At 41.6% G+C, this 19,530-nt stretch overlaps 1 protein-coding gene across 1 annotated transcript in view; it reads left to right on the top strand.

Annotated features, from left to right (window-relative positions):
* The window catches only part of LOC128693583 (uncharacterized), a 109,225-nt gene that overhangs the window by 75,864 nt on the left and 13,831 nt on the right, over positions 1-19,530 (top strand). Inside the window, exon 2 of the mRNA XM_053783379.2 lies at positions 15,518-15,719. Within this exon, the coding sequence (XP_053639354.2) occupies positions 15,518-15,719 (202 nt within the window). The remainder of the gene's footprint in view (positions 1-15,517; positions 15,720-19,530) is intronic.

The following is a 19,530-nucleotide window of genomic DNA, read 5'->3' as shown; positions in this document are numbered from 1 at the left end:
CACCCCCACACAACAACTACAAGTCCACCCTCACACAACAACTACAAGTCCACCCTCACACAACAACTACAAGTCCACCCTCACAAAACAACTACAAGTCCACCCTCACACAACAACTACAAGTCCACCCCCACACAACAACTACAAGTCCACCCTCACACAACAACTACAAGTCCACCCTCACACAACAACTACAAGTCCACCCCCACACAACAACTACAAGTCCACCCTCACACAACAACTACAAGTCCACCCTCACACAACAACTACAAGTCCACCCCCACACAACAACTACAAGTCCACCCTCACACAACAACTACAAGTCCACCCTCACACAACAACTACAAGTCCACCCTCACACAACAACTACAAGTCCACCCTCACACAACAACTACAAGTCCACCCTCACACAACAACTACAAGTCCACCCTCACACAACAACTACAAGTCCACCCTCACACAACAACTACAAGTCCACCCTCACACAACAACTACAAGTCCACCCTCACACAACAACTACAAGTCCACCCCCACACAACAACTACAAGTCCACCCTCACACAACAACTACAAGTCCACCCCCACACAACAACTACAAGTCCACCCTCACACAACAACTACAAGTCCACCCCCACACAACAACTACAAGTCCACCCCCACACAACAACTACAAGTCCACCCTCACACAACAACTACAAGTCCACCCTCACACAACAACTACAAGTCCACCCCCACACAACAACTACAAGTCCACCCTCACACAACAACTACAAGTCCACCCCCACACAACAACTACAAGTCCACCCTCACACAACAACTACAAGTCCACCCCCACACAACTACAAGTCCACCCCCACACAACAACTACAAGTCCACCCCCACACAACAACTACAAGTCCACCCTCACACAACAACTACAAGTCCACCCTCACACAACAACTACAAGTCACCCTCACACAACAACTACAAGTCCACCCTCACACAACAACTACAAGTCCACCCTCACACAACAACTACAGGTCCACCCTCACACAACAACTACAAGTCCACCCTCACACAACAACTACAAGTCCACCCTCACACAACAACTACAAGTCCACCCTCACACAACAACTACAGGTCCACCCTCACACAACAACTACAGGTCCACCCTCACACAACAACTACAAGTCCACCCTCACACAACAACTACAAGTCCACCCTCACACAACAACTACAAGTCCACCCTCACACAACAACTACAAGTCCACCCCCACACAACTACAAGTCCACCCCCACACAACAACTACAAGTCCACCCCCACACAACAACTACAAGTCCACCCTCACACAACAACTACAAGTCCACCCTCACACAACAACTACAGGTCCACCCTCACACAACAACTACAAGTCCACCCTCACACAACAACTACAAGTCCACCCTCACACAACAACTACAAGTCCACCCTCACACAACAACTACAAGTCCACCCTCACACAACAACTACAAGTCCACCCTCACACAACAACTACAGGTCCACCCTCACACAACAACTACAAGTCCACCCTCACACAACAACTACAGGTCCACCCTCACACAACAACTACAAGTCCACCCTCACACAACAACTACAAGTCCACCCTCACACAACAACTACAGGTCCACCCTCACACAACAACTACAAGTCCACCCTCACACAACAACTACTAGTCCACCCTCACACAACAACTACAGGTCCACCCTCACACAACAACTACAAGTCCACCCTCACACAACAACTACAAGTCCACCCTCACACAACAACTACAAGTCCACCCTCACACAACAACTACAAGTCCACCCTCACACAACAACTACAAGTCACCCTCACACAACAAACTACAGGTCCACCCTCACACAACAACTACAAGTCACCTCACACAACAACTACAAGGTCCACCCCTCACACAACAACTACAGTCCACCCTCACACAACAACTCACAAGGTCCACCCTCACACAACTACAAGTCCACCCCTCACACAACTACAGAATCCACCTCACTACAAGCAACCCTCATCACCAACACTACAAGTCACCCTCACACAGCAACTACAGGTCACCCTCACAACTACAGGTCACCCTCACACAGCAACTACAAGTCCTCACACACAACTAACTAAGTCACCCTCTTTGTAACTACAAGTCCACCCTCACACAACAACTACAAGTCCACCCTCACACAACAACTACAGTCCACCCTCACACAACAACTGGAGTCCACCCCTCCCCCACATAACAACTACAGGTCACCCTCACACAACAACTACTAAGTCCACCCTCACAACAACTACAGGTCCACCCTCACACAACACTAGGTCCACCCTCACGAACAACTACAAGTCCACCCTCACACAGCAACTACAAGTCCACCCTCACACAACAACTTCTAAGTCCACCATCCCACCCCAACAACTACAAATCCACCCTCACACAACAACTACAGGTCCACCCTCACACAACAACTTCAAGAATCCACCCTCTTTACAACTACAAGTCCCACCCCTCACACAACAACTACAAGTCCACCCTCCACAGCAACTACAAGTCACCCTCACATGCAACTGCAAGTCACCCTCCCACACAACAACTACAGGTCACCCTCACAGCAATAACTGAGTCCACCCTCACACAAGCAACTACAGTCCACCCTCACACAACAACTGATCCACCCTCACACAACAACTACAGTCCACCCTCACACAACAACTACAGGTCCACCCCCTCACACCTTAACTTAACTGGTCCACCTCACACAACAACTACAAGTCCACCCTCACACCAACAATTACAAGTCACCCTCACACAAGAACTACAAGTCCACCCCTCACACAACAACTACAAGTCCACCCCTCACACAACAACTACAACTCCCACCCTCCACTGCTAACTAGAAGTCCACCCCCACTAACAACTACAAGTCCACCCTCACACAACAACTGAAGTCCACCCCAGCAACAACTTACAAGTCCACCCCCACAACAACTTACAAGTCCACCCTCACTAACTTGCTTCTAGTCCACCCTCACACAACAACTACAAGTCCACCCTCACACAACAACTACAAGTCCACCCTCACACAACAACTACGAGCTTTACAGAAGCTGTAGCAGTCCTGGGAAGTGTCCAGTGACTTTATATGTGTATATATATGATAGAAAATAGTAATAAACAAAATGTTTTATTGTTGGTTTATGTAAACATGTTTTGTAAACAATATAATAACTGTGCAGTTATTATGTAGCATACAACAAGTGAATATACATTCAATATACCTTATATTGGTCTCACAGGCCATAAAAGTTACTTGAAGGAAGAAAGAAAGGAAGGAAGAAGGAAGGAGGGAAGGTGGGTAGGAAGGAAGGAGGGGAGGTAGGTAGGAAGGAAGGAGGGGAGGTCGGTAGGAAGGAAGGAGGGGAGGGAGGTAGGAAGGAAGGAAGGAGGGGAGGTAGGTAGGAAGGAAGGAGGAGGGTCAGTGGGTAGGAAGGAAGGAAAGGATGGAGAGGAAGGAAGGAGGGTAGGTAGGAAGGAAGGAGGGGAGGTAGGTGGAAGGAAGGAAGGAGGGAGGAAGGTAGGGTAGGAAGGAAGGAAGGATAGGTAGGAAGGAAGGAGGAGGTAGGTAGGAAGGAGGGAGGTAGGAGTGGAAGGAAGGAGGGGAGGTAGGTAAGGAAAGGAGGAGGAGGTAGGTGGGAGGAAGGAAGGAGGGGAGGTAGTAGGAAGGAAGGAGGAGGAGGTAGGAAGGAAGGAGGGAGGTAGGGTAAGGAAGGAGGGAGGTAGGTAGGAAGGAAGGAGGAGGTGGTAGGAAGGAGGAGGGGAGGTAGGTAGGAAGGAAGGAGGGAGGTGGTAGGAAGGAAGGAGGGAGGGTAGTAGGAAGGAAGGAAGGGAGGTAGGTAGGAAGGAAGGAGGGAGGTAGGTAGGAAGGAGGAGGAGGGGAGGTAGGTAGGGAAGGAAGGAGGGAGGTAGGTAGGGAAGGAAGGAGGGAGGGAGGGTAGGTAGGAAGGGAGGAGGTAGGTAGGAAGGAAGGAGGGAGGTAGGTAGGAAGTAGGAAGGAAGGGAAGGTAGGTAGGAAGGAAGGAGGGTAGGTGGAGGAGGAAGGAGGTGGGTAGGAAGGGAAGGAGGGGAGGTAGGTAGGAAAGGAAGGAGGGAGGTGGAGGTGGAGGAGGAAGGAGGAGGTAGGTGGGAAGGAAGGAGGGGGAGGTGGAGGTAGGAAGGAAGGAGGGGAGGTAGGTAGGGAAGGAAGGAGGGGAGGTAGGTGGAAGGAAGGAGGAGGTAGGTAAGGAAAGGAGGAGGAGGGAGGTGGGAGGTAAGGAAGGAGGAGGGGAGGTAGGAGGAGGGAGGAGGAGTAGGGTGGGAAGGAAGGAGGGGAGGGTGGTAGGTAAGGAAGGAGGAGGTAGGTAAGGAAGGAAGGAGGGGGAGGTGGAGTGGGAAGGAAGGAGGGAGGTAGGTAGGAAGGAAGGAGGGGAGGTAGGTAGGAAGGAAGGAGGGGAGGTAGGTAGGAAGGAAGGAGGGGAGGTAGGTAGGAAGGAAGGAGGGAGGTAGGTAGGAAGGAAGGAGGGGAGGTAGGTAGGAAGGAAGGAGGGAGGTAGGTAGGAAGGAAGGAGGGGAGGTAGGTAGGAAGGAAGGAGGGGAGGTAGGTAGGAAGAAAGGAGGGAGGTAGGTAGGAAGGAAGGAGGGAGGTAGGTAGGAAGGAAGGAGGGGAGGTAGGTAGGAAGGAAGGAGGGGAGGTAGGTAGGAAGGGAGGTAGGTAGGAAGGAAGGAGGGGAGGTAGGTAGGAAGGAAGGAGGGAGGTAGGTAGGAAGGAAGGAAGGAAGGTAGGTAGGAAGGAAGGAAGGAGGGAAGGTAGGTAGGAAGGAAGGAGGGAAGGTAGGTAGGAAGGAAGGAGGGAAGGTAGGTAGGAAGGAAGGCAGGGAGGTAGGTAGGAAGTAAGGCAAGTAGGTAGGAAGTAAGGCAAGTAGGTAGGAAGTAAGGCAAGTAGGTAGGAAGTAAGGCAGGTAGGTAAGAAGGAAGGAAGGTAGGTAGGTAGGAAGGAGGGGAGGTAGATAGGAAGGAAAGAGGGGAGGTAGGTAGGAAGGAAGGTAGGTAGGAAGGAAGGGGAGGTAGGTAGGAGGAAGGAAGGTAGGTAGGAAGGAAGAGGGAGGTAGGTAGGAAGGAAGGAAGGTAGGAGGAAGGAAGGAAAGAGGGGAGGTAGGTAGGAAGGAAGGAAGGTAGGTAGGAAGGAGGGAAGGTAGGTAGGAAGGAAGGAGGGAAGGTAGGTAGGAAGGAAGAAGGAAGGAGGGAAGGTAGGTAGGAAGGAAGGAGGGGAGGTAGGTAGGAAGGAAGGAAGGTAGGTAGGTAGGAAGGAAGGAAGGAAGGTAGGTAGGAAGGAAGGTAGGTAGGAAGGAAGGAAGGAGGGAAGGTAGGTAGGAAGGAAGGAGGGGAGGTAGGTAGGAAGGAAGGAGGGGAGGTAGGAAGGAAGGAAGGAAGGTAGGTAGGAAGGAAGGAAGGAGGGAAGGTAGGTAGGAAGGAAGAAGGAAGGAGGGAAGGTAGGTAGGAAGGAAGGAGGGGAGGTAGGTAGGAAGGAAGATAGGTAGGAAGGAGGGAAGGTAGGTAGGAAGGAAGGAGGGGAGGTAGGTAGGAAGGAAGAAGGAAGATAGGTTTGTGGGGAGGAAGGGATGTGTTGTAGAAGGCAGTGAGGGTTAGTAGAAGTCCACCCACACACTACTACAAGCTTTCAGAACCTCTTGTACTTACAGGGACTTGTCCAGTGACTATATGTGTATATATATGTGATAGAAAAATAGTAATAAACAACATTTTTTATTGTTGGTTTGTGTAAACATGTAAACAATGTAATGACAGAAAAGTTTGTGCTGTTATTGTGTAGTATACAATGAGTAAATATATACCAAATAGTCTTTATATTGGTCTCAGAGGCCATAAAAGTTACTTGAAAAAAAATGAAATATTAAAAAATAAAAGAAAACATAGAAAAAAAAAACTATTACCGAGTAACCGGCAGTCGGCAATGTTGCCGTAAGCAGCTCAATTTCTGTCAACTTCACCCCTCCATATCTCCGTAAGTATTGATCACAAAAAAAAAATTTTTTTGGCCTATAATACTCACAAAAAACTATCATTTCATAAGATTTTTTTTTTTTTTTTTTTTTTTTTTTTTTTTTTTTTTTCCCTGAGAACAAGTTTGGGAGAGGGCCTGTCGACCCTCAAAGGGTTAATGAAGCATCAGCTTGTACGACTAAAAAGAATGAGGTAAATATATGAGTTTGTGTGATGAAGGACTGACTGACTTGACTTACCTACTGACTTCACTGACTGACTTTGCTGACTGACTGACTGACTTATGGACTTGGACTTTTTCACTGACGAGGACTTGACAAATCTAGAAGCAGTGCTCTGAAACTGTGTCTAGAGCAGCTGATACCTTACCATCAGCTGTGTAATGTACTGCAGGGTAAAATAGCCCAGAAATCCATTACAGAATTTATGCACACTCCAGTACAACCATCGACTTCAACACCAGAACCTCTACCATCCACCTCAGCCCAGTAGGGCCACAGCATAACTCTCCACTCTTCACAATCATCGATAAACACCAGCACCCACAATTTAAGGTAAGAAATACTATTATTTCTGTTGCATTTGTAGTCTTCAGCAGTAAAAACAACGTAATACATCACAACAGTGAACTACAATTACATATTCACTTATATTTTTGTGAGATCTGGAAATCTAAAAAAAAGTTGTTTGACTTTTTTGCGGCTCCCAGGAACGTAACCCTATTTTTCCCATAAATTCTTCAGTTTGTCTAATACGGATTTACCTCCCACAGCGTTTTCAGGAGTGTAACTATCATGTAACATAGCGGTCTACTGTATGTGATTTTTTTTGTGGTAGCAGAGGGAGTTTATCTTGGTTGATATACTATTTATTTGGCAATAGTAAATGGCTTGATGGAACAGCCATCTACTTTTTATCATTTTTTTTTTTTTTTTTTTTTCAACAAGTCGGTCGTCTCCCACCGAGGCAGGGTGACCCAAAAAAGAAAGAAAATCCCCAAAAAGAAAATACTTTCATCATCATTCAACACTTTCACCACACTCACACATTATCACTGCTTTTGCAGAGGTGCTCAGAATACAACAGTTTAGAAGCATATACGTATAAAGATACACAACATATCCCTCCAAACTGCCAATATCCCAAACCCCTCCTTTAAAGTGCAGGCATTGTACTTCCCATTTCCAGGACTCAAGTCCGAAAAATATCATCCAACCAAAGCAAAATTATTTATTTATTAGGCAATTTTTTTTTTTTTGTTTGGATGGGTGGGGAGATATTAGCCACATGAATACAGTAGACCCCCCACCTTTCATGAGTGTTACATTTCAAAAATATTAAATGTAAAAACACAATGGGTGGAGTGAACAACTTATGGGGAAATTGGGTTATGTTCACTGACACCTCTAAAAAACAAGTACATAAAGCACTATGTTTAGTCAGTCAGAAATGCCTTGGCATGTCAGTGGTTTTCTTTGCTCTTGCAAACCAATACTGAAGCTACACCTTGTAAACTATGCATGGAAAAAGACCCCTGATGACATGTCAATCACACATTGTAAATTTTTCAAAGAAATAAAAATTGATTGATTGATTTATTTAAAATCATAATTCAACTAAGTATAGTAGGACCCTCGTATCTGCAGGGAATACATTCCAAGACTTACCGCAGATACCTGAAACCACGGATAATAGCGAACCCTATATATGAGTCATTTTCCATTTACAGGCATACTTATAAAGTTTAATTGAAAAATTACACACAGTGAGTCGAGAATTAGCACTTTTTCATTGATGGAAGCACTTCCTGAAAATGAAAATTCAATGAAAATGTTTATTTCCTTGCAAAGCTTACAATATGTGGTTTACATATTATAAAATACAGTGGACCCCCAGTTTACGATATTTTTTCATTCCAGAAGTATGTTCAGGTGCCAGTACTGACTGAATTTGTTCCCATAAGGAATATTGTGAATTAGATTAGTCCATTTCAGACCCCCAAACATACACGTACAAACGCACTTACATAAATACACTTACATAATTGGTCGCATTGGGAGGTGATCGTAAAGCGGGGGTCCACTGTATTAATTTCAAAGAAGGCCACTATCACGCCTAGGCATTTTGGGCAGACTAATCTTGATTCTTATTCTATATTGACACAGGTTATGAAGCAGTACATTTTAATATACATTATTTCATACTGATATAAAAGTTAGGTAATTAAAGTGATTAATATTAATTAGATTGATAATAGTGAGGTAGTATAAAACATATACCAATGTTACAGTTAGTTAGTTTAGTAATGAGAATGGTTTTATCTTGGCAATGGTTTTATCTCAGGCAAAATTAGGACTAACTTAAGATTTATTAGGGATTTATGTTTACAATCATTTGGATGATTGTTAGTGTAAAAAATGGGAATTACAGATAAGAGTAAATTTTAGGATTTGAAGAACTACAAACATAACTACTTTTGCATTTCAGTAAAATTAAGTTTTTTGGGGGGCCATGGTAAACCCTGGATAACTGAAACTACAGGAAACGAACCCGTGGATACAGGGGTCCTGCTGTATTATACAATAATTTTAAAGGCACAGAAATGTTATGGGCACATTAAAGCATAATAATACAGTATGATAAAGGATGATTAATATAGCATAACCTAATAAAGTCAAGCAACGTGAATACACTTACAGTAAACATCCAATAAACATATTAATAAGGAGGGTTCCAATTTACTAAAAATTCCATTATACAGTAGGGCCCCGTTTTACGGCGTTCCGTTAATATGGCGACTTCAAATTATGACCACAACTTGCTATACGGTGAGCGGTCTTTCAAATATGGCATGACTCAGTTTGTTTACATTCTCCGTGAGTTCATCTGTCTATTATATCTGGAAACTTTTCAAAATTTCAAGTGTTTTAAAGTTATTGCATATTTTATGTGTACTCTGATAATTATACTTATGTGTACCTGTACCTAAATATACTTGCACACTGTGCTGGCATGCAGGTACACATTAAAATCACTAAGTCTCTCTCTACTCTTAACGTAATATGTAATCTCTTATGTTAATATGGACACTTCCATTAATCCATCTATGATATTTTTTCAAAATTATATAATAAACATGCTACATAACATATAAACATGATAAATACTTACACCCCACACTAGAATAAATTAACATAAATATGAGATGTGCTGATGACACGATGCTCTTGGGAGATTCCGAAGAGAAGTTGCAGAGATTGGTGGATGAATTTGGTAGGGTGTGCAAAAGAAGAAAATTAAAAGTGAATACAGGAAAGAGTAAGGTTATGAGGATAACAAAAAGATTAGGTGATGGAAGATTGGATATCAGATTGGAGGGAGAGAGTATGGAGGAGGTGAATGTATTCAGATATTTGGGAGTGGACGTGTCAGCGGATGGGTCTATGAAAGATGAGGTGAATCATAGAATTGATGAGGGGAAAAGGGTGAGTGGTGCACTTAGGAGTCTGTGGAGACAAAGAACTTTGTCCTTGGAGGCAAAGAGGGGAATGTATGAGAGTATAGTTTTACCAACGCTCTTATATGGGTGTGAAGCATGGGTGATGAATGTTGCAGCGAGGAGAAGGCTGGAGGCAGTGGAGATGTCATGTCTGAGGGCAGTGTGTGGTGTGAATATAATGCAGAGAATTCGTAGTTTGGAAGTTAGGAGGAGGTGCGGGATTACCAAAACTGTTGTCCAGAGGGCTGAGGAAGGGTTGTTGAGGTGGTTCGGACATGTATAGAGAATGGAGCGAAACAGAGTGACTTCAAGAGTGTATCAGTCTGTAGTGGAAGGAAGGCGGGGTAGGGGTCGGCCTAGGAAAGGTTGGAGGGAGGGGGTAAAGGAGGTTTTGTGTGCGAGGGGCTTGGACTTCCAGCAGGCATGCATGAGCGTGTTTGATAGGAGTGAATGGAGACAAATGGTTTTTAATACTTGACGTGCTGTTGGAGTGTGAGCAAAGTAACATTTATGAAGGGGTTCAGGGAAACCGGCAGGCCGGACTTGAGTCCTGGAGATGGGAAGTACAGTGCCTGCACTCTGAAGGAGGGGTGTTAATGTTGCAGTTTAAAAGCTGTAGTGTAAAGCACCCTTCTGGCAAGACAGTGATGGAGTGAATGATGGTGAAAGTTTTTCTTTTTCGGGCCACCCTGCCTTGGTGGGAATCGGCCAGTGTGATAATAAAAAAAAATAAATGAGATGTGGTAGCCAGGCAACTTGTAGTCCAACATCAAAAAAAATGTGTCACTATAATATTACTGGGGGTAAGTAGAAAATTTTTCCTTTCATATGCCTTCACTCAGAGCATCATTTCTTCTAAAAATGGTGTTACAGAAGAATGGGAGTGTTTCTCTCTATTCTACTGTATCAACGTGGGTGATGACTGAACATCGTCTTCACATCTCTACTGCTCCTGCCTACATTCGACTGTACTGTAAAACGTGGAATGATGTCTAACTGTTGCATATGTGTCCCTAACAACCTGTCGGTATTGTATACCACAGTTTGCTGTACTGTTTCTGGCAAGACAGTGATTACATGCCTTGGTGGGAATCGGCCAGTGTGATAATAAAAAAAAATAAATGAGATGTGGTAGCCAGGCAACTTGTAGTCCAACATCAAAAAAAATGTGTCACTATAATATTACTGGGGGTAAGTAGAAAATTTTTCCTTTCATATGCCTTCACTCAGAGCATCATTTCTTCTAAAAATGGTGTTACAGAAGAATGGGAGTGTTTCTCTCTATTCTACTGTATCAACGTGGAGACAACTTGTACACAGTGTAAAGTGATGAAAACCAGACACATTTGCTGGTTTGTTTACATTACGTGTGGGTGGGGTGGGGCGGGGAGCACTGCCTTGGCTGGCTACCACCTGATTTCCTACAAATAAAGCTCACCTCTCACCCTACATTAGGACTACCAACATTTTAATATAAGTAATGGGTGTACTGTATATGTATTGTACTTTTTATTGTTTTTAATGCCTAGTTCTATTGTTAACTTAATATATGTTAGTGTAAACTTGTTATCTGGTATTTATATGCATTTATAAGTGGAAAAAATGGTGTTCTACTTTCCGGCAATGTCTGCTTTCCAACAGTAGGCTGAAACCTAACCTGCCGAATAAGTGGGGCCCTACTGTATTGAACATTTCAATTAAGCAGATGTAGTCTACATAACTGACGGACTTCCAGACGTGGACAAATGTCCAGTAAAACATACTTAGCTGCTGTAATGATGGACTACCAGACAGTTACAGCACAGAGTACAGTACAGTATTTTTTCTTACCTTTTTTAGGGGATAGATGAGCTAACAGATATACAATACAGTATGGTACAGTATTACCATATGTTCTAGTGGCAACCCAGAATAACTTATTCTGAGTCAGTGGAACTGTAAAGCTCCAGTAGTAACATTGTGGGAGACAGACAAGTAGATAGTGAAGGAGCTGTAGATAGTGTGGGAGATGTAGATGGTTCAGCAGAGATGGCTTAGGTTGTTTGGGAGACACAGAACGAGGAAGAGGTTTAATTGTTTGGCACGCTGATGCTCGACAGAATGAACATTAATGCCAGTAGCGTGATGTTGAGCATAACAGTTATACAATGCTGCTTCAACCCTTATATCTTGGGGCCATTTTCATATGCTTCCTAAGAGTAACTGCAAGTATAGATTAATATTTCAAAGTGATTCAGTGATCTTCAGTTAAGTAGAACCCCAGTAGTGGAAATAAGTCACTCTTACTTTCTTGGGGTCATCCTAGGTAATTTATACATATATTACTGTGTATAATAATTTGTGTAGCTGTATTTATGTGTACCTGTACTTAAATAAACTTACTTAATTACTATTACAGTGGACCCCTGGTTAACGATATTTTTTCATTCCAGAAGTATGTTCAGGTGCAAGTACTGACCGAATTTGTTCCCATAAGGAATATTGTGAAGTAGATTAGTCCATTTCAGACCCCCAAACATGCACGTACAAACGCACTTACATAAATACACTTACATAATTGGACGCATTGGGAGGTGATCGTTAAGCGGGGGTCCACTGTATATGCATAATAAGAAAGGAGTGGTATCAGAAGATCTCACATTCTAGGATCCCTCCTGACTCTAGGACGTCATAATATAATGGCTGGTTCTGTGGTTTGTGCCTAATGGCAGAGAAACCTTTCTTCTCTGGAAGGGGTACCACTCACCCCACAGGGTGCTTGCCTGACTAAGAACCCAGCACGTCTCAGCATAAATGGCAAGGATATTTCCCCTTTTGTCTAAATTTGCTCATATTCCTGAGTGATTACATGGAATATTTTATGGATATGGATTGCAGAATATGAAGAATAGTCTAACTTATATTGTGATTATACAGTGGACCCCCGCATAACGATTACCTCCGAATGCGACCAATTATGTAAGTGTATTTAAGTAAGTGCGTTTGTACGTGTATGTTTGAGGGTCTGAAATGGACTAATCTACTTCACAATATTTCTTATGGGAACAAATTCGGTCAGTACTGGCACCTGAACATACTTCTGGAGTGAAAAAATATCGTTAGCCGGGGGTCCACTGTATAGCGTGAGTGCTTTAGTCACAAGAGTAACAACTTGGTGTTGATGGTGTAAATTTGCTACAAAATTTTAGGAACTGAATATGTTTAAAGTGCTGAATAACCAAAAATGTCCTAGTGTTTTGTAAATACAATAGAACAACAACATTCAAGGATTACTACAATGTTCAGTACAAGATGATGACCCACTGATGATATACTTCAGATCACTTGTTCTCTCCAGGCTGGAATACTTCTGTATGCTAAAGGTTCCTTCAAGACAGGCAAGATTGCTGTACTAGAAAACATTCTGTCAAACATCTTAACTTCTGGGAATTATAAAAGGACCTTATGCTGTACTTTTTGGAATGTAGGCAAGAAAGGTACATCATAATTTACAACTGGAAAATCCTGAAAGAACTGGCCCCAAACTTGCATCCCAAAATCACTTTGTACTAAGGCAAGAGATTTCGCAAGTGGTGTAAAGATCTTACAGTAATAAGTAGGGGCACAACACATACACTAAGAGAGAACTCAATAAATGCCGGAACCCAGAATTTTCAGTGCCTTCCCTTTGTTCATAAGGGGCATTACCAACATACCTTGGTCTGTATTCAGGAGGGAAATTAATAAGTTCCTCTAATAAGTTCTTGACCAGCTGGGCTGTGGTTCCTACACTTGACTGCCTGTGGCCAGCAGTAACAGCCTGGTTGATGAGACCTTGATCCACTGGGAGGCCTGGTCTGGAGCAAGACTGCAGGAACATTAACCCTCAGAAATATCCTTAAAGTGCTCTTGAGGTAAAGAAAAGCATAATTATTAAATGTGTGGCTCTTGAAGTTCTGACAAACAAATGTGAACTGTCTATAGATGCATAAAATAAGCACAAAATATTAGTGAATTTGATTAAAAACAAACTGAAAAAAATTTTTTTTTTTTTTTACTTCAATGAGTTTCTCCTGCCGAGGCAGAGTGACATAAAGAATTGCATTCAGCTTCCTTCACCCAGTCACTTTCGTGTCAGAAGTGTGTTCCCATCACAAATTCAGATTACCCTCTGACCCCAACATGTTCATAGAACTGTTGCAGCCTATGGAAGTCCTTGAAATATGGCTCCATACACAGTGGTGTTTTACAGATCTTTACACATAAAATGTCTACACTTGATGGATGCCATCTTGTGTGTACACAGACACAACAGCCCTCCTGAGCACATTTCTTCTTTCCTGCAGCAGGAAGTGTTGTTAGGAAGTGATCACCAAACTTCAAATGAGAGGGTATTCAGTGGTCATCTTGCAGTGATATTTCTGGTGCCCTGAGCATCACTTTCAGCCATTATATGTCCAAAACCAAAAAACTCATCATTGGTTTCATAATTATCATTGTTGGAGTTGTCACTGCGGCATAAAACTTATTCAGTTTGCCTAAGAGTGAGGCTCTTGCTGCCACATTGCAGAGTGAGCAAGATGTACTAAATATAGCAATCCCACAGTGTACTGCAGAGCCCTGGTTTATTTGTATACTGCACACACTGACCGTACAGACCCTTTTTCTCATATGCAGGCCTACGAAGCATCTCCTGCCAAATTTGAAGCTACTAGAGTTTGTGTGTAGATTTACATGAAGGACCCTGGCTTGAATAACATTGATCTGTGTGGCAGCCACTGAAAAAATTGATGAACATCCCTCTCTATTATTTTAGTATATCAAGGCTTCACTTTTCATCTATTTGCCATAGATTTACATTGTCAGATTCTCGGACATACCTGTCCGAATCTTCAGATCCTCTTTTTCTTTTTTTCTTTTTTTTTTTCACTTTGTCACTACTATCATTAGCAATGGGTTGAGTTATTTCATTATCAGACTAAGTGCAGTGTAGAATTTTGTGGAGCTGGGCCCATGGGACAGGTGAGGCTGTCTTCCGAGGATATACATGGTAGCTGGTGACTCAGGTAACTAGCATCTGTATTCCATAAGTTGACCTAGTCTGTAGCAGAGTCTTCTAAAACAGCAATTAGCATTATTGACTGCATACATACCACACATAGTCTTACCTGTACACCAGTGGAATGGGTTACAAGAAATAGTTATAATCCCTGAAAAATGTAAAAAAAATAAAAAAAAGTAAAAGATAGACTAAATACTAAGACAGGAAGCCATGAGCATAACTTTCTTTCTGTACTATAAATATTCAGTATTGGTCATTCAAAAGCATAGCTCTGCTCCAGCTAAAATTACTGAAGGTAGAACACTACAAGCATAGTTCTTCTGTACTTTAAATAATCAATATGGAACACCATGAGCTTAGCTCTGTTCCTTTAGCTACAAATGAGTTATAACAAAAATTTGATTAAAAGTCATTTTAGGAAGAAAAAATAATTTCATTTTTTACATAAGAAATTTTCCACAAAGGCAAACGTCCTAAAGAAGGAAGTGTGCTTACCATCACTCATTCAGTAACTGTTGTGTCAGAAGTGTGTATTCATTACAATTCCAATGATTAAGAGTGGTGACATCCTCACTCCTCCTTCAGAGTGTATTAACATTGATAGAATTACCAACAATATGTTGGGTAAAAGGACACAAGTGCAACGAATGTAACCTGGAGAGCAAAACGTTGCCACAATAAAATGTAACATTAATTGTACTTGTGTCCTGTTACCCAACTCCTTCAGAGTACATGTGCAGCATTTCCAGCCTCTGTTGCTCAAGTCTACCTAGATATTCTCCCTAAATCCCTTAGTAAATGCTCTAGAATTATAATAAATAGTTATATGTCCTAATATGTGCATTTTAAAGTTTGTATTATTGTTTTTATGTATTCATTTGTATACAAATACCTTTTATGGCAGAATTTGAAGATTTATTCAACCAATTCAAGAAAGAAACTGGTTCTGTGTTCCGCATCAAGTCATCGTGCAGTGTGGCTTATGAGAACTCCCGCAGGAAGAAGCACTTTATCCCTGCCCACTTCAAGTTTGTGTCTGTGAGGTACTGCTGTGTACACTATGGACAGCCCAAGATTGCTGGTCAGGGAATACGCATGAAGCAGAGGTGAGTGTATGTGTATGTATATATGTACATCTTGTGTATGTTTAGGTTTCCTCTTGCTTTGTGTGAATCTGCTTATGCAAATACACATCTTCATTTCCAAATTACTGTGCAAACATACAGTAATCTGAAGTCCATTGGATGCAGAGCATTTTGGGAAAAACTTAGTCTATAGCTACTTAAAAATCTTCTTTCAACAAACTGGCAGTATCCCACCGAGGCAAGGTGGCCCAAAAAAGAAAAACAAAAATTTCTTTCTAACTTTAGTAATGTATACAGGAGAAGGGGTTATTAGCGCCTTGTTCCCAGCATTTCAGTCGCCTCTTATGACATGCATGGTTTACTGTTCCACTTCCATGGGGAAGTGGAACAGTTTTAATTTTTAATGGTCTGATGTACATAGTATAATATGAACTTTAAAGTAGATACAAGTTAATTCATAAAAAAAAAAAAAATATAATTACCTTCTGCTAGCAGGGTGAGTGGTACTAATTAATTTAATTAAAAAAATTTAACATGGCAGTTGTGTCTCATGGGTCAGCAGCCCATCAGCAGCAACAGCCCGGTTGATCAGGCAAGCACCAGAAGAGCCTGGTCCATTGTCAGGCTCTGGGAATGAAAAACTCTCGGAACTTATCAAGGGTATTTCAAAGGTGTAAAGAAACTAAGATGTCCCTGAAACAGGATAGCACTTTCAGTCATTCATTCAACCACTGTCTTACCAGAAGCATGCTGATATAACAATTCAGTTGACCTTCCAAACCACAACATCCTCACCTGACTTCAGTCTTGCTAACCAGTTCCACTGAATTCTTTCATAAATATTACCCTGCTCACACTCCAAATCACAATTCAGATTCAAAATTCAATTTTTTTATTCCTTTGTAAAGTTTACAATGTGTGTTTTACATATTGTAAAATATTGTTAAGTACAAAGAAAGCCCCTAGCATGCCTGAGCATTTCAGACAGACTAATCCTAATGCTTACTACTTGAAACTAGATACAAGTGATAGAGTTGCAAGTTTTAATTACAGTAGACTGTTATATTACATGGTAGTCACGTTCCTGAAAATGTTAAGTAAATATGTTAGATAAACTGAAGAACTTATGGGAAAAATAGGGTTACGTTCCTGGGAGCCCAGAAAAAGACAGACAACTTTTTTTTAGACCTCCAGATCTTACAAAAATAAAAGTGATTATGTAATTGTAGTTCATTGTCGTGATGTATTATGTTATTTTTACTGCTTAAGACTACAAAAGCAACAGAAATGATAATATTTCTTATCTTAAATTGTGGGTGCTGGTGTTGATGATTGTGAAGAGAGTGGAGAGTTATGCTGTGGTCCTACTGGGCTGAGGTGGATGGTAGAAGTTCTGGTACTGAAGTCGATGGTTGTACCGGAGTGTGCATAAATTATGTAATGGATTTCTGGGATGTTTTACCCTGCAGTACATTATACAGCTAACAGTAAGGTATCAGCTGATCTAGACACAGTTTCAGAGCAATGCTTCTAGATTTGTCAGGGTCCTTGTCAGTGAAAAAGTCTAAGCCTGTAAGTCGGTCAGTCAAGTCAGTCAGCAAAGTCAGTCAGTCAAGTCAGTCAGTAAATTAAGCCATGACCTAATAGAATATTCGGTTCTCTTGTATTCCTTGTAACTACCCTAATGATCATATGTACTGTTATTGCCGTATTAATTTTAGGTTAGTTTTAAGTTTACCCGAAATGCTTTGCATATAAAGGGGCTTTTGGCATGTACACCCAAGTATTATATTATATTATATTATATTATATTATATTCCTTTGTAAAAACATGTATCATACCAAAATAAAATATTATTGTAATTATTATTAATTGTACAAACTGATGCTTCATTAAGGCCGTAGGTTCACTCGTGCCTTATATCTCTATTTTCTTCATTAACTTAAACACTTATGCCTTTTCTTGCCACTTTCAGCAACACTGGTATGCCTACTGGGTGCCATGATTACTTGGCAGATACAAGATATGGCAATTAAAAGATCAAAACACAATTCACAAACACAGCTAGCGCCTAAGACACAGTGGAACTGGACATGTATGAATAAAGGCTGGGATGGGGGTGGCAGGGGATGGCAGTAGGTCTCCCCCACTGACACATTGATCTGACCCACAACAAGGCGGCAGCTTGTGCTGGGGAAATTTTGTCTGTGCCAGTAAACAGAACTGTGTTTACTTAATTTTACGATATGTTACATAAAATTGTGCCGCAATTTTTCAGTAGTACAGTAACCAAAACGTGGCAAATAAATCCGTGTAATATAATGGTCTACTGTATTCATTATTTTACATAGTTACAATAGAGAGGTAGCCAAAAATTTTTTAATTAGTAAGATTTGTAGTAGCAAGGTACCACAAAACAAATATCAGTATTACAATTAGTACAATTTACAATGTTACAACAGTATGGTTTTAAGTATTTATTAATATTTTGGATTGATCTAGCAGTCATAAGCTTTTTGGGATTTCTTGAGTCATTTTAAGCTGGTTGAACAATTTAGTATAGCGTTGGTGTAGTTAAGTTTGGGAGATGAGATGATTTTTAATTATAGCCCTAAATTGATTGGTAGACAGGGGACCTTTTGCTGGTTCAGGCAATGAATTCAAGATCTTAGGGCCCTTTATGTGCATTACATATGTATATAGGGTGAAACAGGCACAAGGGAAGTCAAAGAGAGTTTTGTGCCTTGTGTTGTGCCTGTGTGTTCTGTTGTAACTATCAAGGAGAACATGACTCACGAAATTGTAATGACACGATTGCAAACAAACCATACCATGCCCGTGGTATGGTTTATCAAGGAGAAGTTTGAGAGGCTCTTGAAGAGCGGTGTGTCTGTTGCAGGAATTGCTGATCAAGCACACAGCAGTTTTTTGTTGGGTTATTAATGGTTTAAGGTGATAGGTCATGGTAGATTCCCAAGTTCAAATACCATAGGTGAGGTAAGGGTAGAAAAGAGAGTGGTATGGTGTAAGTAGTGCCATTTAGGGTATGTAGTACTGTGTCTTGGAAGGGATGCCTTATGTTTTAGATACTTTCTTGGCTATATGTTGGATGTGGATCTGAAATTAAAAGCTGCAGTCAAGGTGAAGACCTAAAAATTTGTCCTTAGTGTGTCTAGTGATGGGGGAGCCATTAATCAACATGTTAAGTTGGATATTTAAAGTTATCTTTCCAAACAGCATGTAGTAGGTTTTATCTATATTGAGAGGAAGTTTGTTGGTCATCATCTGAAGTCTGAATAAATGAATAATGAGCATACTTGAAACCTGCTACATTAACCCTTTCCGGGTCGACAGGCCCTCTCAGAGACTTGTTCTCAGGGTCGGCCAAATTTAAAAAAAAAAAAAAAATATTTTTTCTTATGAAAAGATAGAGAATCTTTTCCCGATCATAATGACACCAAAAGTATGAAATTTGATGGAAAACTTACAGAATTATGCTCTCGCGAAGTTTGCGGTCTCGACGATGTTTACGCATTGGCGATTTTGCCCACTTTGAGCCCTATTTTCGGCCAATTCCGGTGTACTTGTCGATACAAATCATAACTATTTCGCTAGAACTCCATTTTTTCTATCGAATGAGTGCAAGAAACCACCCATTTACCGATTTCAACTATCCAATGCAGTGGTCAGAATTTAGCAATTTTGCCAATTTCACACAAATTTCAAAAGATGCCAATTTCTGAATAGGGTCCAGAATAAACAAGAAAGACATTCCTGGCACTAAAATAACATTTCCTCTGTTCATTAGTCACGCCCCACGCCCCTCTTACA

Source organism: Cherax quadricarinatus, chromosome 57 (genome assembly GCF_038502225.1).
Source record: "Cherax quadricarinatus isolate ZL_2023a chromosome 57, ASM3850222v1, whole genome shotgun sequence".
NCBI classification, from domain to species: domain Eukaryota; kingdom Metazoa; phylum Arthropoda; class Malacostraca; order Decapoda; family Parastacidae; genus Cherax; species Cherax quadricarinatus.
This window is presented reverse-complemented; position numbering and strand designations above follow the sequence as displayed.